The sequence below is a fragment of the Akebia trifoliata genome, chromosome 3 (assembly GCF_017979445.1).
Source record: "Akebia trifoliata isolate Shusen 1 chromosome 3, ASM1797944v1, whole genome shotgun sequence".
NCBI classification, from domain to species: Eukaryota; Viridiplantae; Streptophyta; class Magnoliopsida; order Ranunculales; family Lardizabalaceae; genus Akebia; species Akebia trifoliata.
Window position 1 is genome coordinate 30792574 of NC_141377.1, and position 23662 is coordinate 30816235.

Below are 23662 nucleotides of genomic sequence, written 5' to 3' on the forward strand. Positions count from 1 at the left end.
GTGTCTACACACATAATAATCTTTTTTTTTTTTTTTGGAAAGATAAAAATGGATGGTTAATTGACCAACCCACCACTACAATAACACCACCACACAGATAAGTTACACATCCCACATAACACACTATCAACTGATATTCTACAAAACCCAATCCCAGTAGATGTCCTCAAAGAAAATATCTAAAAATTCCTTCAAATACCTATGCCAAAAGAACAAAGAAAATTATAAAATCGAAATAATGATCTCCTGAAGAGAAGCACATGCCCTTCAAAGACATTGAAAATCAACCACACGCTCAAATTTTACGGTTTGATTCGATTCTCGATTTGAACCGGATTAAGTTGCACCCCTGGTCTCACTTCATTTCCTTTTTCCTCTCTCTCTCTCTCCTCACTGGAAGTTGCTTAAGAATTTTTTAGCGCCACTGCCGCACCCAAGATCTGAGGAAAAATGTAAAGTTTCTAAAACCCTATTTTCTCTTTTAAGTATTCTTCTTCTTTGAAGTGTTAAAAGATTTCATTATGATCTATACTTGAAAACGTTTCATGCTTGACCTTATGATCTTTGTAATTTTGATTCTTGCATTCTATATTTTCTATTTTTGAAACTATTTATTGTTTTATAATTTAAATTTACATGTTCCCTCAATGTGTTACTTGGAAAACTGATTGAAATTCTTTTTAAAGCACAATTGGAAATCTTTTGATGTTATTCCAAACCTGTGAGCATGTTTACTGTGAATTATTTCTTATTTAATTGAGAAATAATCGATTTAACCCTGATATGCTTTTTTTCCCCTGTATATATGTATTCAAAACTTCAAATAATCTATAATCATTATTGATAATTTGTCTTGAGAAGGTGATTCACTCTCTTCATCAACATTGGTTTGAATTTCCCTTAATGTCGCATACCTATTTCGAATAATCCCCATTATCGGATTTGAACCAATGACTTACGAGTTACGCCTTACCTTGGCGTTACTCGACCGCTGAGTTAAAGGGCCTATTTGATTCAATTCTTAAATGATCCAGTCCACTATGTATATATGTTGAGGATCCCTTGACTCCTAATAATGACTCATGAAAAAAACACATGATCCCAATCCTTTAAATGCAAAATCCAATGATTAAGATTTATCCTAGGGATAAGTATCTCCGAGATTTGTGTTATCAAGATACTCATAAATCATGTGTTTTTTTCATGATTCATTCTTAGGAGTCAACAGATCCCTACCCATATATAATTGTATAATGGATCATTCAAGAAAAAGAATTGGGTTTGTTTAGGAAGTAAATGCTTATTATATGTTTCTTGTGAGCAGTCAAAATTGGTTCAGGGGAACAAGATCCTACCATATCAGTTATCAACTTTGTGCTGGTGCTCCATCCTATCTTAAAGGTTCTCATCATATGCTTCTTACATATATTCAGGTGTGCTATCTTATTTACCCTTAATTTTCTAGTTCTATTTTAGAAGCCTAGCCTCCATATTTCTAGGGTGAGGGTTTTATGGCCTCTTTAATTGTCGGGTGCATGGAAAATTAAACTCATAGGCCATCTTTACGAAATATGATTGACATTCTCTTTACGGAACCCACCTTTTCTACTTACTTCTTTGGGTAAATTATCCATTTGAGAGTCTTCCATTAGACACAATTAGATGATTGTTTAACATGTTCAATTTAGTCTTATGAGTAGAGAGCATCAATATTTGGTTAATGCAATACTTCACCATTACGTAGTACAACAATTATTGGTTTCCTTTTCTAACCTGTTGTGTATATCTAAATTGTAGTTACCCTGAGTTAGGAAATGTTGTTTAAAATAATTTGTGAGCTACATCAAGGAAGCATTTGTATAAAACAGTACTAAGTGTAGGTATGCATGTTTATTGAAATTTAAAACATCTACACTTTATAATAGAGAAACCTACAAATGGTCTTGGTGGACTCTATGGCATGACAGTTGTTGATGGACGCAATAGTTGGGAACCAAGGTCCAAAAGTTCTTAGGAGAAGGAGACAAGATAGCTGCATTGTTTCGATTATCACTTATAAAGGCAATTGGTGGAGAAAAATCTCCTTGTTTTTCCTTTTTGTTTCTTCTTTCCATTGTTTTGATATGTTTAAATGTGTTAAGGTGTGTGGTTTTGATCCCACCCAGGTTTGTGATATTACCACTCACAGACTTGGAACTTTATTGTTATGTCATTCTTACCTTTTTAAACACTCTAAAACCCCAGGTTTTTGTTGTTTAGTCCTTGTTTGCTCTTTTTCAGATATAAGCTTGATTAGGGTTTCTGAGTAAGCAATTCTTAGGTATGTTTTTTCTTGGATTTCAAGCATTTTCTTTGATCTCTTTTATACCTTGTTTGATCAATATATGCAGTTTTTGTTGGTGGTTTTTTACATAATAATCTTGTTTTAACATTTAATTCGACCATGTTCCTCAATCAAGTCGTAAAAATTTGGAATTTTTTGCTGTAGAACCAAACATTTTGGAAAATTCTCTCATTGTTTTCTTTAAGATAAAGTTGAATGATGAAATATGACTAGTATTGCTTCTCTGGGAGGATTGGTGGTGGGAGAGATGATATGGTTTTAGAGGACTATGAGGACTGCAATAAAGGGTTAGGTGTGTCTTAGTGGAGTTTAGGTCAGTGTTGGGGCTGAAGGTACGGCAAAAGAATGGTTGGTAATGGCTTCTTGAGAACATAGGCAATATTGCTACGGAGTTAGGTTTATTTTTATTTTTATTTTTATTTTACTAAGCAAGCAAGGTGGTTAGTAGTCAACGCGAAAGTGGGTTCAATAGGATTTGAACTTAGGTCGTGGGATCAACACTCCACTCACCTTTACCAACTTAGCTAAGTTGGCACCTTTTAGGAGTTTGGTTTATACTTTTCTAGTAAGGATAGATTGGTGCAAGCATTCCTAATAAATCTAGAAGGTCGAAGGAAATTACGGTTCCCTTGGGTGAGTTTTGTGAGAGGGCTTACAACCATAACTCAATTGGTTGACATGTTTCAATGCAATTCTGAGGCATGGTTCAAGTCCAGCTTATCAATATAAAAAAAGGGTTTTGTAAGTTAGTAAGATGTGTGGAGTGTTGTTCCCACGCCCTAGGTTCAAACCCCCTTGAACTCAACTTTACTTTTCTAACCAATAATCCTTTACCTACAAAAAAAAAAAAGTTTTGTAGGGAAAAATGATGCATGGTAAAATCGTGATCATTCTAGGGACCTCAAAAGTGTGGTGGTGAATCAAAGACAAAGATTGTTTGAATAAAAGTACCATTAGAGATTTATATATTAGTGAGATAGGGTGACCAGTTCTTTGGCTTTAGGCTCAGTTGGAGGTGTTCCAATTATGTGGGACCAAAAAGTTACGTCGGTTATTGATTAATTGATTGGAACATTTTCAATTTCCACCCTTTTATTGGTATAAAGATGTGAATTTTCCATGGGTTTTCACAGTGTGTATGGTCCTTTGAACTAGTCCTGTGGAAGGCAATATTTGGAAGAGCTTGATGTATTATGGATCTGTGGAGTACTCCTTGGTTTTTGGACATGATTTTAATGTGATAAGGTTCTCCTTCGAAAAAAAATGTGCCAACTAGTTATCAAGAATTATGAGGAAGCTTGAGGGTTTAAAAGGCATGATTTGATGGACTTACCGCTTGAGGTATGTTTTTTTACCTTGTTGAATAATCAAGAAAACTTGGTTGTAAGCCAGTTGGATAGATTTTTTGTTAGGAGCTCGTGAGAAATTCATATTCCTTTGCATGTACTCCAATTTGGAATGGAGCTATTGCATATGGAGTGGGATTGTGAATTTCTGCTCTAAACTATATGCTAAGAGTGAAGTGCATCGAAGACAAGTAGAGGAGTTCACTTTGAAGGAATTAACTTATATCAAGCTAGGAAGGCTTGAGGGGTCATTTGAAGTGAAAGAAGTGCACTGGGCTATTGTAGCCCTAGATGGGAAGAAAGTTTTGAGGCCAAGGTTTTCTATGGAATTCTACAAAAAAAATTTCGGAATTGATTAAGATCGACTTTATGAAGGTGATTGTTGAATTCCAAGAAGAGATCTTATATGATTTTGGGGCAAATTGCACTTTCATGGTTATAATTCCTAAGGAGTGCAATGTCTTTCCCTCATTCTTTTGTCTGGGGTGGTAAGATCCATCTTAAGATATCGGTTTTTCTTTGGATGGCGGCCCTGGGAAGACTACCAACCATGGACCAGTTAATCAGAAGAGGCTTCATTTCTCCGAATCAGTGTTGTCTGTGTAGATCTCAAACGGAAACGACGTATCACTTATTCATTGCCGGGTGGCTCATCACATTTGGTCGCATTTCTTATCTTTATTCGGTTTAGTCGGTTGTTTTCCTAACTCGGTTAAGTCGGCTTTGGAGTCCTGGTTGGCCTGGGGAGGATCTTTTATGTCATCAAAATGGATTCTTTGATTCTTTGCCCCATTTGCGATTTGTTGGGGTATTTGGAAAGTTCGAAATTGTTGCATTTTTTAGGGGAAAGTTTCTACGTTGGAACGATTAGTTTGATCTATTTTGGAACTCTTGTTCACTTGAAGCAAACTTTATAAGGAATTTAAAGGGGTCTTCTTTGAAGATTTTGTTGTGAGATGGGATAGGATTTGTTTTTTGTCGTGAGAGTAACTTGTTGCTCGCGTTGCGTTGTTGTTTTCTTTTCTTTTCTTTTTAGTTGTGCCGCTTTCTTTGTTTTGGGTGGGTCCCCTCGACCCCCCTCATCTTCTTTGTTTATCAATAAAATTATCTTTATCTATAAAAAAAAAAAAAAAAAAAATCCTAAAACATAAAAGTGGGGGACATTTAGGACTTGAGGCTAATAAGTTTGGTTGGAAGTTGTTTTGAATCATAACAAAGCTCATTGCTAAGATTTTGATTAGTGTTACCCTCAAATTATTGCTAAGGAGCAGAGAGGCTTCCATGACCGATAAACAAATACCAAATAGAGAATTAATTGCTAATGAATACATTGATTATTGGATTTAAAGAAAGAAATAGTTGTATGTAAGGTTGATTTCGAAAAGGCTTATGATCTTATATGTTGGAAATTTCTAGATTACATGATGAGAAATTAGATAGGGTTTAATGGCTTATGGAAATAGGACATAATGGAAGAAATATGTAATTTTTTTTTTGTGCATTGTTCTCGATGCTGGTTAATGGTTCCCCAATTTTCATATGGTAATTGTGACTTGGTTCATTTTTTGTGTATACGGAGGGTGATATGTAATTTTAAGGGAAAATTATTAAAAAAAATCAAAAAAATAAAATATTGTCTAAAAAAAATCCAAATTTGTTGAATTTATATGTGAGAATCTCGTTCGACCCTTAACGGGTCGAACTTTTCTCTTTCCTCCATTTTATCTCTCCTCGAATATTTTTATTTTAAAAAATGAAAGTTTCGGCCCTTAAAGGGCTGAAACTTTTTCTCTCCTTTATTTTCTCTTTCCTCGCATTGGTTTTCTTCCACCAACAGAATCATCTTCATCTTCTTCGGTTTGATATTCATCTAAGGTAACCATAATTTTTAAACTCGGTATTTCGTCTCGTCTCGTCCAGGCCCGATACCGAGTCATCTCGGATGAGTTTTCCGATACGTTTGAGATGTCTTGTGAGTCAAAGCAAAAAAATGAACGTGAGTCATAAATCTCAGTCAAAAAATGACTTTGTGAGTTGGTCTCATTCAACTCTGATACTGAGTTAACTCAGGCGATACGTCTTGGTCTCAGACGAGTTTAAAAACCATGAAGGTAACCCATACTTCTAGTTAGTTACTTAAATCTTGATCTTAAGATATTGATCTTGAACAAGATCTCAAGATCTTAAGATTAAGATCTTATCAAGATCAAGATTAAAATCAAGATCTTAAAACATCAAGATCAAGATTTAAGTAACTGACTAGAAGCATGGGTTATCTTAAATGAATATCAAACTAAAAAAGAAGAAGAAGATGAAGATGATTCTGTCAATGGAAGAAAATCGAGGAGAGAGAAAATTTTGGCCCTTTAAGGGTCGAAACGTTCATTTTTTTAAAATAAAAATATTCGAAGAAAGATAAAATGGAGGAAAGAGAAAAGTTTGGCCCTTTAAGAGCAGAACGAGGTTCCCATATATAAATTCGACAAATTTGGGTTTTTTTAGAAAATATTTTATTTTTTTGGTTTTTTTCAATAATTTCCCCTAATTTTAAAATTTTGGAGGGAGTGTTCTATAATTTAAAAGGTTGAGGGAGCGTTTTGTAATTTTGTAGAGTTGAGGGGGATTTTCTATGATTTTTATTCGGGAGATTTATGTAATTTGTAGATTTCTTAGGGTGAGATATTTAGACGTAAGAAGAATTACATTAGTTCTCTCTCTAAACTTGAAAGAGAGAATATGAAGGGAAAAATGTAATTCAAGGTATTTTTTTATGCGACAGGGTGTGCCCATCCTTATGGAAGTGGCACTGATCCTTGCAGATAGGCCCTACCACCACAAACAAGTGTATTAGGTAAAGTTGTGGGTGGAGAGACTCGATCTCATAAATCTGAGGAAGCACTCCCTGGTCGTTGAGCTTGATAAATTTGGAGGTCCAGCTCAACCAATTGGCAATAAGTGGAGAGGCCCAAGAACTTATAAGGAGAGAGACAAGGGAATGAGTGTCCGATGTGGGACTAAACTCAACATGCCCCTGTACATGTGGGTCAAACTGGGCCAAAGCACGTGAAGATATGAACTAGGTGACGTGGAGGAGAGAAAGGCCCACTCTGATACCATGATAAATTTGGGGGTCCAACTCAAAATCAATTGGCAATGATAGGATAGGCCCATGAACTTATAAGGAAAGAGACAAGGCAATGAGTGTCCGATGTGGGACCAAACTCAACAGAACTACCTCTCTAGTAGGGGTGTCAATGGATAGTCGAAAATTCGAATTCGAAAAATCGGATATCATCCGAAAATTTCAGATATCGGATTCGAATTCGGATAGTTTTATATATTCAAATCCTTATAAGATATTAACATTTTGAATCCGATAATATCCGATTCGAAATAATATATATTATTTTATTTGATTTATTTATTATATATTTAGTACAATATATAATAGGTTTTTTTAATAATGAAAAATCAGTTGGATAAGGAAAAATTGTGTTTTTTTTAATAGAAAAATAATTTGAATTCTAATCGGATATTATCCGATGTCTGATAGGATAATCGGATTCGAATTTGGATAGAGTTTTAGAAGATCCGTCGGATTCAAATTCGAATTCAGATATCAGATAAATATTTCGGATTCAGATTCGGATATTGTTGTATTCAAACCGATAAGCATCTGTTGACAGCCCTACTCTCAAGTGGTAATTCATGGAATTGGAATTATGCAATAAGAATTCTCTCACCATAAGAGAGAACTCTGATTCATGAAACCAAAGAAATCTGTAAATTTCTTCTTTGTTCTTCTAATTTTCTTAGTTAGATTTCATATTTTATATTTTCTTTTCATATTCTTTTAATTCCTTTTATGCTCTTCATGAATTCTTTGGTAAATTTTACATTTTTCTATAATTTATTCTCGTGTTCTTCATTTTCTCCATGAATTCTCTTATCAATCCTTGATCTAAATCTACTTAAATCTGGGAGAACCTATTCCATTTGTAAATGAACTCAAATCTCTCATAATAAAATGGTGCTTTCTACTAGATCTCATTCATCTCCCTTCTCATGAAGTTAGATCTCTCATACATTATTGATTTGTCTTTCAATTTGTTTTTCATTAGATCTATGTTTTTTTTACCGGGCCTATTTTTTATTAAATGAAATTCCATTGAATCTGTAGTTATCAATCAAAATTTATCATGAATCTGTTTTCTTTGTAAATTTTCATTCAAATCTGAAAATTCTGCATCACTTGCTAATAGATCTGTATTTTTCTTCAAGCTTATGTTCAGATATATAGTCTAATTTCTAGATATATATATATCCTTTTTCATCCTCCTTGAAACTGAAGAGGAAATTTCAGTTCATAAATTTTAGAACTATTTTTTCTACGATTCTTTCTTTCCCTGTTTCTCTTTTCAGACCTGTATTTTTATTTGCTAGAGAATCAGTGGATTCATCATTAGAAATATAATTTCGGCTTGAGATCGATTGAGTTGACTGAAGGATTTTGCTAATGATGGGCTGGTGAAGGGTGATCATGAAAAGGTCTTGAAACTTTGAGTGTGTTCATATAGGTGGAGATCAATTTCTGTTTGAAGATCTATTTGTAAGTTTTGTGTCAAGATTTATGAGATTTTAGAGTTAATTTGCTTGGAGATTGAATATCCATCGTCGATTTTATTAGTGATGGTGTTCTTATTTGCTTGTCTAGAGTTGCTGTTGATACATGGGACACTGTACACTGATGTAGCAACTTTATTTAAAAGTTTGAGAGGTTGGATTGTCAATGATCATATTTATCACGGTGGTAACAGATTGCATCCTTCATCGAACTAATCAAGTTGTCCTAAACTGGAAGAACCTTGATACAAGAGGCTTGAATCTATTGGATTTCTATCCAAATTTGGTATTTGATTAGAGATACAGATTTGTTTCATTATGTTTTATGCCATTTGTAGTGGTGAACTTCTATGTTGTGAGGAAAGATGTTTGCTTCTTTGTACAGTCAATTGCTTTCCATCCAATGGAAGAAAAGGCAGGCACGCTGTTGGTGCTGTAACTAGTTTGTCTTGAGAAGGTAATTCACTCTCTTCATAAACATTGGTTTGAATTTTCCCTTAATGTCTAGTGCCTATTTTGAATAATCCCCATTATCGGATTTGAACCGATGACTTACACATTACCTTGGCGTTACTCGGCCGCTGAGTTAAAGGGCCCATTTGATTCAATTCTTAAATGATCCAGTCCACCATGTATATATGGTGAGGACCCCTTGACTCCTAATAATGACTCATGAAAAAAACACATGATCCCAATCCTTTAAATGCAAAATCCAATGGTTGAGATTTTTCATTGGGTTAAGTATCTCCGAGATTTGTGTTATCAAGATACTCATAGATCTCAACCATTGGATTTTGTGTTTAAAGGGTTGGGATCATGTGCTTTTTTTCATGAGTCATTCGTAGGAGTCAACGGATCCCTACCCATGTTTCTTGTGAGCAGTAAAAATTGGTTCTCAGGGGAACAAAATCCTACCATATCAGCTATCAACCTTGTGTTGGTGCTCCATCCTATTTAAAGGTTCTCATCACATGCTTCTTACATATATTCAAGTGTGCTATCTTATTTATCCTTAATTTTCTAGTTCTATTTTGGAATCCGAGCCTCCATATTTCTAGGGTGATGGTTTTATGGCATCTTTAATTGTGGGGTGCATGGAAACTTAAACTTACAGGCCATCTTTAGAAACTATGATTGACATTCTCTTTACGGAGCCCATCTTTTCAACTTACTTCTTTGGGTAAATTATCCATTTGAAAGTCTTCCATCAAACACAATTAGATGATTGTTTAACATGTTCAATTTAATCTTAGGAGTAGAGAGCATCAATATTTGGTTAATGCAATACTGCACCATTACATAGTACAACAATTATTGGTTTCCTTTTCTAACCTGTTGTGCATATCTAAATTACAGCTACCCCGAGTTGGGAAATGTTGTTTAAAATAGTTTGTGAACTACATCAAGGAAGCATTTGTATAAAATAATACCAAGTGTAGGTATGCATGTTTATTGAAATGTAAAACATCTAGACTTTATAATAGAGAAAACTACAAATGGTCTTGGTGGAATCTATGGCATGATAGTTGGTGATGGGAGGCAATAGTTGGGAACCAAGGTCCAGAAGTTCTTAGTAGAAGGAGACAAGATAGTTGCACACTATTTCAAATATCACTTATAGAAGCAATGTGGAGAAAATATCTTCTTTTTTTTCTTTCATTTTTTAATAGGTTTAAGTGTGTGAAGGTGTGTGGTTTTGATCCCAACCAGGTTTGTGATATTACCACTCACAGACTTGGAACTTTGCTGTTATGTTATTCTTACCCTTTTAAACACTCAAAAACCCCTGATTTTGTTGTTTATCCCTTGTTTGCTCTTTTTCAGATATAGGCTTGATTAGGGTTTCGAGTGAGCAATTCTTAGGTATGTTTTTTCTTGCATTTCAAGCATTTTCTTTGGTCTCTTTTATAACTTCTTTGGTCAATATATGCTGTTTTTGTTGGTGGTTTTTTACATAATAATCTTGTTTTAACATTTAATTCAACCATGTTCCTCAATCAAGTCATAAAAATCTGGAACTTTTTGTTGTAGAACCAAACATTTTAGAAAATGCTCTCATTGTTTTCTTTGAGATAGAGTTGAATGATGAAATATGACTAATATTGCTTCTCTGGGAGGATTGGTGACTGTCAAGGGTGGGAGAGATGATATGGTTTTAGAGGACTATGAGGACTGCAATAAAGGGTTAGGTGTGTCTTAGTGGAGTTTAGGTCAGTGTTGGGGCTGCAAGGTGTGTCTTGGTAATGGCTTCTTGAGAACATAGGCAATATTGCTACGGAGTTCGGTTTACTTTTATTTTGCTCAACAAGCAAGGTGGTTAGTAGTCAATGCGAAAGTGGGTTCAATAGGATTTGAACCTAGGTCGTGGGATCAACACTCCCCTCACCTTTACCAATTTAGCTAAGTTGGCACCTTCTAGGAGTTCAGTTTATACCTTGCTAGTAAGGATAGATTGGTGCAAGCATTCCTAATAAATCTAGATGGTCGGAGGAAATTGCAGTTCCCTTGGGTGAGTTTTGTACGAGGGCTTAGAGCCATAATTCAATTGGTTGACATGTTTCAATGCAACTTTGAGATCATGGTTCATGTCCAGCTTATCAATAAAGAAAGGGTTTTGAAGTTAGGAAGATGCGGGGAGTGTTGTTCCCACGTCCTAGGTTCAAACCCCTTGAACTCTTGCTAGCCACTAATCCTTTACCTACCAAAAAAAAAAGTTTTGCAGGGAAAGTATCAAAGGTTCAAAACAAAACTGATGGAGTGACACAATTACCTTGGCATGAAGAGGGTTGTAGAGGAGGATGCCATTCCCCTGATTCGAAGTTGAGAAAGAAGTGTTGGGTCACATTAAGATAGGGAGAAAACCTCCTCAAAGAAAAGAGGTGGAAAGTTTGAAAAAGAAATATATGTAGTTGCATGTTGAATGAATTAAGTGATTGGGTTAGAGGGAGACGAAATCTAATAAACCAATGAAGTTAAAACTTTTGATGGAATGTTAGAGGTCTAGGAAGCAAGTAAAGACGATGCATGGTAAAATTCTGATCCTGCTGGAGACCCCAAAAGTGTGGTGGTGCATCAGAGACAAAGTTAGATTGTTTGAATAAAAGTACCATTAGAGATTTGTATATTAGTGAGATAGGGTGACCAGTTCTTTGGCTTTAGGTTCAGTTGGAGGTGTTCCAATTATGTGGGACAAAAAAGTTACCTCGGTTATCAATTAATTGGTTGGAACATTTTCAACTTCCATCCTTTGTTAGGATAAAGAATCATTAAGAATTAGACCACTGTTTTCTTCTCCTTATGGTGAATGTGACAGGAACCACCTAGGATTTGATCCAATGGTTTCTCGGTTAATAGGTCTTGACATATGTCTGGTATAGGCTTTCAGAATTAAAGATGGGAACAAGAGGTGTTGTAGGGGATAAATGGTCAATGAGGGTGCTATGCTGACTGATTGCGAATAAGCAAATAGACCAATGCAATAGATTACTTTATTTCATTGCGACAAGTAATTTGCACATTTAAAATATATATATATAATATATATATATATATATATATTATATATATATATATATATAGATATATAGAAATAAAAAAAGAGAAAAGGAAAAAAAGAAAGGGTTGCGACTGACAGAGATCTTCATAGCTTACATGCATTTGGAATGAATTGTTTTTCATCGGGTTTGCTAGGACAACAACAATTGAAGAAACCATCGCCAAGACCTCTAGAATATGAAATCTCTTAAGCGGGTCCACACCCACGTAATTACTTGTCACTTTTATTTCATATTCACCTTTGTAAATTTGAGCTGTAATATATTGATATTTTGTTTATGCGAAACTGATGGCGAGGTTTGTATGGAGTTTACATCAAACGTGTTTCTATGAATTTCCATGATTACGGCTTATTCCAGGCATCACTCTTTGGTTATAGTGAGAGTTGAACTAAAAGGGTTTACCCTTGTCTATTGTTTTTAAGGCTGATCCTTTCTGTTGGCTGTCTAAGAATGAAGCCAGATTCACATGCAGGCTATTAAATTAGACTGGACTTCAACAACTATACTCAAACAACAATGGTGGACATGTAGAATGAAAGCATTTTGGTAAATTTCGTAGAAGTCTGTTGGAATGTATATGTTTCTCAAGATTTTGTCTACAAGTTCTGGTATTCCAAGGACAAAAAGATTCACAGAAGCAGTGATGTGGAATTTTTTGAAGGCTGGAATCAGAAAATAAAGTTGTGAAGCTGTAGACATTTGTTATCGAGCTTCCATGAGAGCAAGTTTGATATGAACTACTCATATGTGCAAAGCATGAGGTTGACAAGTCAAGGTAGGCGCAACATTGCTGTGTTCATAAACACAATTTTGGATCTTCTCCTGAAAATGCCTTGTTGCATACTTGATTCGAATCTTTTGTTGGAGCTAAAAATGCCCTTTTTTTGCTTCATGGGCTGGGATCAAACTTTTTGTGTTCAGGAAATACAACAAATACACACCTGTAAGGGCATGTATGTCTCTGTGCACTTTGCATATATAAGCTTGCATCAAATTTGACTTTGAGCTGCCATCGTACTCTATTTTCTCTACAGATGCAATAAATTGGAGAAGTTGAAGACAAATGGCCAGTTTTAATGATACCCTACCACACAAAGATGGTGGGCTGCTAAGGACAATGGATTTGATTAGGGCAACACATGAATCAATTATGCTTATAGAGTGAAATCGATGTTTCCCACGCACAGAAAGCTTGTTATATTATGCTACAATGTCATGAGGAACATTTTTTTGGGTCAACCACCCTTATTGACTCTTTTCTAGAAACAAATAATCAACTTGATCGATGACTTCTAGTAATTGTATTTGAGTTTTTTTTTTATGGCTAATTTCTAACCATTAGTTTGATCATTTCCTGTACTCAAATATAATGTAAGATGTGAACTACAATTTGGAATTTGTGGACAAGAAAACCCTCAACAATCTACTCTCCAAGCCATGTCTTGCTTACTAATGGGGCACAAACCCAATGGTTTTCAAGATTCATGGATGAAAATTGAGATAAATTGAAGTACACTACGCAAGAAGAGATCAATCTAAGTATAATAACAATATCTTATAATCAATTGCCTAAAGGTTGAAAAAACATCGAAACAAATAAATCTTTAGGTTAAAGATTGATGGGGCGATAACAGTCCCATCCAGCTGCTACATTTTTGTGGGGTCCATTCTACTCACTTTATTGCCTTTTCTTTTCATCCCTTCAAGTTTATTCTCTTTCATGTCCTTCCTCCTCCATTTTTTCAATAATATCCCTACAGTTTTACTATCTTTCCTCTTTTACCCCCCTTTCAAAAATACCACTCTTAACTTTACTATCTTTACCCCTTTAATCCACTTTATTGTCTTTCCTCATCTCCCCCTTTCATAATAACACCTCTCCAGCTTTATTATTCTTCATCTTTACCCTCTTAACCTCAAAGTTTTTTAATAATAGCCCTCTAACTTTATTATTTTTTCGTTTTTACCTCCCTTAACCTTAAAGAAAATGAACTCTAGTAAATTAATAAATATTATAGTGATCTTTTTCCAAGTAGACTCCCAAGACCTCCAACAACAACTTCAATGGTGAAATCCTCTTCTCCCGTAGTGCTAGGGTACTGGCGTGGTACTTGTCAAAATTCCTCTGATGCCCCAATTAGTATTGGAATGGATCAAAACAATTTTCTATGAATCTTCTCCCTCCATCAAAAAGTCTTTTCCCTAGTGTCCTCCCTATTTATAGATGGAGACGCTCTTTCTATCCACGTTCGCTGCAACACAATCTCCTCCTTAATTCAAGGTATATGGGAATATCCATAATTAACGGGGTCAATCACTGCTCCAAAAAGGATGAAGTCTTCTATGAGTCAAATTTTACTCGAACTCTAAGCCCAAGTAAAACTTTGTTTGGGCTCTGCTCGAACTTACAACCAAACAAAGTTGCTCAGATCACGAGGTACCACAGGATTCACTGATTGAAAACCTATCTTGCTCGATCTCTGAGTTCTCATAAGATTGAGTCACATGTAATGTCAACATTTAACCTGATTTCTACCTTGTACAATAGTTATAACCCAAGTTTCATCGACTATTACTCTTGTAACTTCATTTTTTTTTTTTGTACTTATTTTTAAGACCACTCTTAACTTTACTATCTTTACCCCTTTAATCCACTTTATTGTCTTTCCTCATCTCCCCCTTTCATAAATAACACCTATTCTTCATCTTTACCCTCTTAACCTCAACGTTTTTTAATAATAGCCTCTACTTTATTATTTTTCGTTTTTACCTCCCTTAACCTTAAAGAAAATGAACTCTAGTAAATTAATAAATATTATAGTGATCTTTTTCCAAGTAGACTCCCAAGACCTCCAACAACAACTTCAATGGTGAAATGCTCTTCTCCCGTAGTGCTAGGGTACTGGTGTGGTACTTGTCAAAATTCCTCTGATGCCCCAATTAGTATTGGAATGGATCAAAACAATTTTCTATGAATCTTCTCCCTCCATCAAAAGTCTTTTCCCTAGTGTCCTCCCTATTTATAGATGGAGACGCTCTTTCTATCCACGTTCGCTGCAACACAATCTCCTCCGTAATTCAAGGTATATGGGAATATCCATATTAACGGGGTCAATCACTGCTCCAAAAAGGATGAAGTCTTCTATGAGTCAAATTTTACTCGAACTCTAAGCCCAAGTAAAACTTTGTTTGGGCTCTGCTCGAACTTACAACCAAACAAAGTTGCTCAGATCACGAGGTACCACAGGATTCACTGATCGAAAACCTATCTTGCTCGATCTCTGAGTTCTCATAAGATTGAGTCACATGTAATGTCAACATTTAACCTGATTTCTACCTTGTACAATAGTTATAACCCAAGTTTCATCGACTATTACTCTTGTAACTTCATTTTTTTTTTTTTGTACTTATTTTTAAGCAAAAGAGATTCTCAAACTGCCCTTCTCAAGACTTTCCAATTGTACCCCTATTTGAGTTGCAGGAACAACATCAATATTGAGAACATAAGAAGGGTATCATTGGATTAATTGTAGACATATTTAGTGTGTCGTATCATCGTTAACCAATAACTATCATCAACATACAACGATGCGGCATCAAAAACCTCACACTCTCAGTTTCTCTTAAACTGATTCTACCAACAAAAACCTACAAAGGTAATCTCCCAAAATCTCTCTTTCTAGCCATTTCTATTCTGGATCCTATTATGTTCTTCGACTTGTTCCTGTTCTAATCTTTCGAGATGTTAAAGTTTCCAAATTTTGTTCTATAAGTTATAGTTTAATCTGCAACAAAAGCTCAAAAGTTTCAATAATTCACGAGATTAAAGAATTTAAACTTAGGGTAGGGTTTTGAATTTTTATGATTTTCAATTGCCTTTAATAGTCTCCTTCCACTAAAATGCACAAAAATCAGTAAAATTTTAAAACCCTAATTCATTTTAGTTTAGTTGGTCATGGACATGTTGAAGTTTTTAGCTTATAAGCTTCATGCAATAAAGTCACAGATAAGCAATTCAGGGTTCAATTTTAATTAGTTTTAATAGTGCACCATTTCTTAGAGATGTTCAATTTAGGGTAATATTCGGATTCGGATCATATTATTGATGTTCTATGCTTAGAGATCTTCCTTACACTATTATCTACAACTCTAAAGAAAATTCTCATAGGCAATGAACCAAACACTGAAGTTATAACTAATTCTCATAGAATTCTAAAGAGTTTAACTTCTCATAATACCACATTGCCAACCAAACAGACTCCTAAATAACTATAGATGAGAAGGGAAACATCAACATCACACCCTATTGTCGATCAATAACCATAGCCATGCTTAAAAGAAGGTACTCTTTCTATACAAACCCAATGCATACTTTTCCTCCATTTCACACTCGACCCAAATCACATCACCCCATACCCACCAACTCCTCAATAAAAGAATTAGTTCAAAGAGGTCGGTTCATTGAAGCCTTGGAACAATATGTCAAGCATTGGAACAATGGTTTCAAGCCTGATAATTTTACCTTCCCTTACATCCTCGAAGCCTCAGCCCAACTCAATGATCCAACCATGGGACTTATAATTCACAACCATGCCATTATAACTGGATTTGATTCTAATCTCTTTGTGGCTAACAGCCTAATCCTCTTCTATGGAAGATTCTTCACCCATTTTGAAACAATTGATTACCTATTCGATAAATTTCCTCAAAGAAATATTGTTACATGGACCGCTGCCATATCTGCTTTCGCCCAAAACCATCAATTCCACAATGCGATTCAACTTTTTCGTGATATGCTGATCACTGGAACTAAACCCAATTCGTTTACCATGGCTGCAATCCTTCCATGCTTCTCCTTTAGTTTAGGATCGACCCAAATTCATTGTTTCTTGGTCAAGCATGGATTCAAGTCAGATATTTTCGTCTTGACTGCCCTAATCAATGTGTATGCCAAATGTAGGAACCTCATCTCAGCCAGGAGAGTCTTCGATGAAATGCCTGAGGGAAATCTAGTTTTGTGGAATGTAATCATCTTAGGGTATAACCAGAATGGAAATGAACAAGAATCACTCAAACTCTTTGCTGATATGCAGAAATCTAGCAATATCCAGCCCGATTCATTCTCAGTTGTAATGACTCTCTGTTCTTGCTTGAGCTTAGCATTACCGCTGCATGGGAAGCAAATACATGGTCACGTGTATAGGGCTGGTCTAGAGTGAACTACTCTTGTTGGAAATTGACTTGTAGACATGTATGGTAAATGTGGGTTACTAGAGCTTTCGAAGCGGGTTTTCGATAAGATGATGGAAAGGGATGTGAGCTTATGGACTGCACTCATTACTTGCTCTGGGTTACATGGGCAGGGGATGAAAGCTGTTTCTATCTTTGAGAAAATGAAGCAAACCAGAAATATCAGCCCCAATTCTGTAACCTTAACTGCAGTTGACAGCTTGCAGCCATTCTTGTCTAGTAGAAGATGGCTTTAAATATTTTGAGTTTGGTATTGAGCCCACGATGATGCACTACGGTTGCTTGGTGGATTTGCTAGGAAGGGCAGGACTTGTTGGGAAAGCTTTGAAATTCATTGATAATATCCCCATTCAAGCCGATGTAAGAATATGGGAAGCATTACTTGGTGTGGCAACCATTCAAGTAGATAGGGAGCCAGTTGAGATTGCAGCCAAACACCTCATCGAGTTAGAATCTAACAATCCTGAAGTTTTATGTACAATTAGCGAACATGTATGCAAATGCTGGTAAGTGGGATGATGCAGCAAAAACAAGAGCAATAGTGCAGTCCAAGAAGCTCTGGACGAGGCCTGGGTTAAGCTCAATTCAGGTTATGCAGTAACCATTGTGATCCCACACAACTGTTATCAATGCATTTCCGTTGACTACCCAAGTCATAGTCAAGAGAAGACCCAATATACTACTAAGTTTCAAACATGGATTTATGAAGTTGAGTTTGTTCTAGAGATCTGATCCTTGCAATCATCCTAAGATATTGATCTTGGCGAGAGAGATCAACTAGTCGGGATCCATTAAATGGATGGAACGAGAAGTTGAACAGATGGCATATGAGTAAGGACATCAACATTTTATTGGGATCAGATAACAATGTCACTTTACATATTTGGTTCGGCAAGTAAGTTGAGTTCTGCATGACGTGAAATCATCATCTAAACTTTATCCCAATCAGGCAATCACCAGGGTTGGGGCATGAATCTTTTCATTATTTAACTTTATGATGTACCATATCTTCAGCAGATATATTCCTTTTGAGGGAAACTGCATAAGTGTTTCTTTTATCCGTAAAATGTTTTAAATAATATAATTATAGAATGTCACTTGTAATTCTGGTTTGGCTTTATCTTTTATTATTTCTGAGTTAAAGAGGCCTCATAATAAGTTATACATAGAAAATTAGAAAAGTCTTCCGGATAATAGTGGATCTCCAAACTTACAGGGATGGGATATGTGATTTTTTTACTTTTATATTTTCTATGGAGATGTCCAATCCTCTGTGAATCTATATTTACTCCCTACTTGGTACACCGGTTAAACATTGTATAATTGCAAAATTTTATGCGAAAAAGTTTTACATCGCAATGATGTGTTCTTTTGTTGTGATTATTGGGATGGTCAAATTTTGCATCATATAGTGGGGGTGCACAAAACTCAGTGATAATTTGTGAGGTTTAGAATCCTGTTTAGGGGCAATGTTTCAATCAGGAGAAAAACTGAAACAATCTTTCACCGAAATATTCCAAGAAAACCCAAAGCATCCCAAAACAGGATCAACGTTTCATTCCTGTCTCGGCTGAAACTGGAATGTTTCATCGTAACATTAGGAAACATAACGAAGCTTTAAACCATGGTAATTGCGGTCGACATAGGATGACCAAGCAGGCAATAATTTATGGAGGGACAAGCAAACGTCCAAACACCACCAATTTGGAGAGATTTTCATTCTTTAATACGCATACAGAATTGCAGATGTGGGGCCCCACAAATAAGATACGAGAAATAACTCTCATCTCAAGATCAACATACTTTAAATTAGGACGTAGATTGAATCAGGTTTTATATGATTACTTACTAGGATTCCATTGAAAGTTAGTCTTTAGTTTGTATCAGATGTAAGATCTAAAGTGATTAAGTTACAGCTGGCGTTGTTTGTGAAATCTATATATTATGTTCCATTCTTTTTTAGCATGGAGAGGAATCAAGAGAATAATTTTGAGTTTTTGCCATCTTTGTGTTTCAATACATTAAATATGTAACTCTTAATCTTAAGGTTATAATATAATAAATATCACATGGAATTATTCACTTTGAAACATTATTTTGTCCCATGCAGATGAATCGGGACAAGCTCATGAAGATGGTTGGTGTAGTTTGCAGTGGGCGAAAAGGAAGTTTGCGAAGGTGTGTAAATTTTTCTTATTACTTCTCAATTTTCCACAAAAATATTTTTGGTGCACTCTATCAAGTTACCTTACAAGCATAAAGATGTAGTCTGACTACCTTCATATATTTTCTCAGAACCAAGATACTGTTATTTCTTTTGAAAATATTTGTATTTATGAAACTTTGTCGCCCAATTGGCTTATCCTAGATCTCTGTTGGATTGCCTTTTTCAGTCGAATTCACCACACGTTCTCTACCATCCAAACAAGATCTCTTTGTCGTTTGTTGAGTGTTACCATCGCTGGTTTAATGTTTGAGATCACTTGGTTGGTGATGTTTTCTCACACCATAAACTTTGTTTCAAAGGTACAAGATTGTCATTCTCAGAGGATAAATTTATAGGAGTTTGAGAATTTGTGGGACGATGAAGATGATAGTTCTTCTTGCAACACCAAATAAGAAGAATTTATGTTCATGAAATTATTTTATTTTCAATTTTTAAGCTTCTTCGTTAAAGGTTTTTTAGGTTTTCTGTAGTATAGTACAAATGTAATCATCTAGATATATTACATTACATCACTTTAAATCAATGTCTATTAAGTTTTATCTGTTGTGCTTGGGTTCCCCTATTTTTTTTCTTTCTTTGTTGTTTTAAGTCAATTGAGGCAAAGTTATATTCATACAAGCCTTTCTGGGAATTGTAATCGAGTTATGGATGATGAATTAGAAGTGGTACTTAAATTTTCCTCTCATCAAAATTCCTTTTTACTCAGGATTGTGAGCGTGAGCATTGGGTGGAGTTATCAGGTATGTTATATACATCAGAAAACTTCAAATCACACAACTTTGATCGATCTATATGGTCATTTGTTGAAGAGATCCACGAGTTCAGACCAACTTAACCAAATCCATGCTCAAATGCTTGTGAGTGGATTCTACGGGGATGATGTTATTGTAGTAAAGCTTATAAACTATCTTATTGCGAATGGGAAATCAGACCTTGCTTCCTTGGTATTCAACTGGGTGGAGAACCCAAATGGGATTTTATGGACTTCAATGATAAAAGGCTACTCATTCAATGGGCCCTTTAAAGAGGCTATCATGTTGTATGCACAAATGAGATGCTATTGCTTTCGGTCCAATAATTTAAACCTTCCCTTTGCGCTTAGATCTTGTGCACTTCTTAAAGCTCTTTGTGAAGGCGAGCAGATCCACTCTGATGTCTTGAAACTAGGATTTCTATATGATGTTTTCATCCAGAATGCACTTCTTGACATGTATGTAAAATGCAGTAAAATGGAATTCGCATTGCGAATCTTTGATACCATGAGAGTGAAAAATGTGGTTTCTTGGACTGCCATGGTCGCTGGTTATTGCAGGAATGGATTATTGGTGCAAGCCCTTAAGTTATTCCATGAAATGCCCGTTAGAAATGTTGTCACATGGAATGTTACAATTGATTGGCTGGCACGATTTGGACATCTGGAGACAGCACACTCGTATTTCAGCTCTATGCCAGAGAGAAACTCGGTGTCTTGGACGATCATGATTAGTGGTTATTCAAGGGTTGGAGATTTGGTGAAGGCAAGATTTCTGTTTGATCGGATGGTTGATAGAGAGGTTGTAGCATGGACGGCCATGATATCATGTTATGTTCGGAATGGTGAACCATGGGAGGCCATTAAACTTTTCTGTGAAATGTTGGTGGCTGGTGTAAAGGTGGATGAGATCACTATGTTGGCTGTAATATCTGCTTCTTCTCAATTGGGAAGCTTGCATTTATGTGTGTGGATTGAAAATTTGATAAGCGAAGGTGGGTTTGGGTTAGATATTCGTATTCTAAATGCCATTATTAACATGTATGTGCAATGTGGAAGCTTAGAGAAAGCTTTCAATATATTTGAAAAGATACCCAAGAAAGATGTGATATCCTATAACTCTATGGTCACCGGATATGCCACTTATGGGGATGCCAATCGTGCTCTTTCCTTGTTTTTTAATATGACTCGAGCCAATGTTTTGCCAAACAGCATCACCTTCACTGGGATATTGACTGCATGTGCACATAGAGGGTTGGTGGAGGAGGGTCGAAGGTGCTTTCGTTTGATGCTCGATCTAGGTTACATCAAACCTAAGTCGGAGCATTATGCGTGCATGGTAGACCTTTTGGGCCGTGCTGGACACCTAGATGAGGCTCACAACTTCATTTTGGACATGCCCATTAGACCTACAGCCAGCACATGGGGGGCTTTGCTTGGCGCATGTAGAATCCATGGGAACCTTGGGTTGGCGGAGGTTGTTGCCCAAAGGCTTTTTGAGATGGAGCCAGAGAACCCGGGAAATTACACTATTCTTGCAAACATGTATGTGGAGAAGAGAATGTTTGATGCAGCAGCAAATGTGAGAGAATTGATGAAGGAGAGGAAGGTGTTCAAGACACCGGGTAGTAGTTGGGCAGTGGTTGGCCATGCTTTGGTTTAAGGCATATTGGATTTTGCGGTGTTCAATGTGCTTAATTGGAATCTGACATCTCATGTACCGTACTTGCATTCATGTACGTGGATTAACATTTGAGTCTTGATTCGAGTGTAAAGTTGCACTCTGAGGGTGAGTAGGGAAGGAGAGAGAAACAACGGAACTTGCGGTGATGAAAAGGGTCTGACTGTAATGGCCAGCCAAGCAACATTTCAAATTCCAAATGTTTTGTTGACTATGGGATGAACTAGGTGACAATCTTCTAAACTTTTCGAGAATCATCCGTTTCATTTTGATATGCATAGTGGCACCAACAAACATGAGTGCAAAAAAAATTCTTATATGTTCGGGACTTTTGGGTGTTGTGAATCCAGAAAATTGCAATAGGGAAGCTCATACCTATACACTTTTTTTTCGTACAAATGTCGATTCATCACCACTCCTCTCCTACATCGTCCGTCCGCAATCTAATTATCTCATCAATTGATGTTTGTGTCCAGAATGACATTCGAAGCTTCTTGGTTTCATAGTTCTCTATATGATTTGTCTCATTTGTTGTGGCACAGTAGGGAAAAAAGTTGATTAGCCAACCGAAGATTTATCTAGGGCAGCAACTAAGATCTCTAATGTTTGACTTTGGAATTGTCGGGCTGGTGATGCTGGTTGTGCAAGCAAAGAAATGGGGGTCACAAGACATTACCCAATTCAACAGCTATCATGAACACAAAGAGGAGTTAGGGTGGAGAACCGTCTGAGATTCTTGTTCATAAGTAGCAATTATTGTGTATTTTTCTATCCGTAGAGAAGTAAGAATGAATTCCTCCCACTTTATTTTGGTAGATATTTAGTGAGTTCTGATCATTAAATAATTTTGCTGCTAAGGGGTGTATTTATTTGCTATGTTTAAGAAGAAAATGATAACACGAGTACGCCGTGTTAAGAAAGTGAGTGATTATCCCCATCTAAACCAAATTTTTTTTCTTCTTTTGGTTGAAAGATACTTGATTTTGTTTATGTGTGAAATTGTAATCCCTTAAATAAGTTCCCAGGGACGGTTAGAAAGAAGCCCTATGAGAAGCTAACAGATGTGCTTTGTTATTGAACTTTCTCTTCATAATACAGTATGTAATTATTAATAATTCAAATAATAACAATAGAAAATTGAAAATAATGAGAAAATGAGGTGATAAAAGGAAAAAAAAAAAAAAAAAGTAGGAAAATAAGACATTTTTATCGTACTAACTACCATTTCCAAACACACCCTAATAGAATTCCAACTTTGTTACCATGCCTTTGAGGAATGTCCCCAATTTTGACAGCCCCCATGCCTTTATTGAAATGAAGCTCGCATCGATTGTCTAATATGGATCCTAAAGAGGTGGGTTCTACCCGAAACTAGTCCTATACGCCTAACAGGCCTAATTCGACTAAGTCCTAACCCGGCCCAAACGGGTTTGGATCCAATAAAATGACAAGTATTCAATATTTTCAATGAAAAATATTATTTATGTATTTGAAGATAATTATATTGAATTTAAAATTAATGTATTATTTAACATATAATGGTTATAGATAAGAGTTAAATTATATTATATAATGTATTTTATATTTATTTAAATTTTAGCCAAAAAGTATTTATCTAACTAAATATATTATGCATTATCTATAAGATGTAGTAGTGGGCTGCGCAGGGATGAACCGTATTGGGTATTGTTAAGCCCTAGACGTGCTGAAAATTATTAAGCCCGGCCCTACATTAGCGGGCTTAATATGAAGGCCTTAGCCCTTATTTTGTCGGCCAGGCCAGGTTAGCGGGCCAGTGGGCTCAAGTGATACTCCTTCTCAATCGAAAACAAACTATCTTCAAAGGTCCGATCGAACCATATAGGACTTTCGACCGGGTCCCA

General features: G+C 35.9%; 1 protein-coding gene across 50 annotated transcripts; it reads left to right on the forward strand.

Moving 5' to 3' along the window:
- The first annotated feature begins 299 nt into the window (after positions 1–299).
- On the forward strand, positions 300–23606 carry LOC147406350 (pentatricopeptide repeat-containing protein At3g29230-like). Of its 50 annotated transcripts, none has more exons than XM_086434348.1 (9): positions 300–452; positions 1325–1433; positions 8134–8299; positions 8405–8770; positions 10138–10176; positions 12343–12645; positions 19231–19298; positions 19514–19646; positions 20054–23606. In XM_086434348.1, exon 9 carries the CDS (start codon positions 20199–20201, stop codon positions 21759–21761), a length of 1563 nt encoding a protein of 520 aa, XP_086290474.1. In that variant the 5' UTR covers positions 300–452; positions 1325–1433; positions 8134–8299; positions 8405–8770; positions 10138–10176; positions 12343–12645; positions 19231–19298; positions 19514–19646; positions 20054–20198; the 3' UTR covers positions 21762–23606. The 50 variants fall into 50 exon arrangements, 48 of the variants coding, with proteins under 48 accessions (XP_086290474.1, XP_086290475.1, XP_086290447.1 ...); XM_086434349.1 differs by lacking the exon at positions 12343–12645 and adding an exon at positions 15352–15526; XM_086434321.1 differs by lacking the exons at positions 12343–12645; positions 19514–19646 and adding an exon at positions 15352–15526 and having other exon boundaries at positions 8405–8599; positions 8699–8770.
- The last annotated feature ends 56 nt before the right edge of the window (positions 23607–23662 follow it).

Excerpts from the sequence above, each read along its gene's own strand:
- LOC147406350 (XM_086434305.1), top strand. The coding sequence starts at position 1,413 with ATGCTTCTTACATATATTCAG. Across the intron at positions 1,434-19,230 it reads TGCTTCTTACATATATTCAG|ATGAATCGGGACAAGCTCAT; the intron begins GTGTGCTATCTT and ends TGTCCCATGCAG. Across the intron at positions 19,299-20,053 it reads CGAAAAGGAAGTTTGCGAAG|GATTGTGAGCGTGAGCATTG; the intron begins GTGTGTAAATTT and ends CTTTTTACTCAG.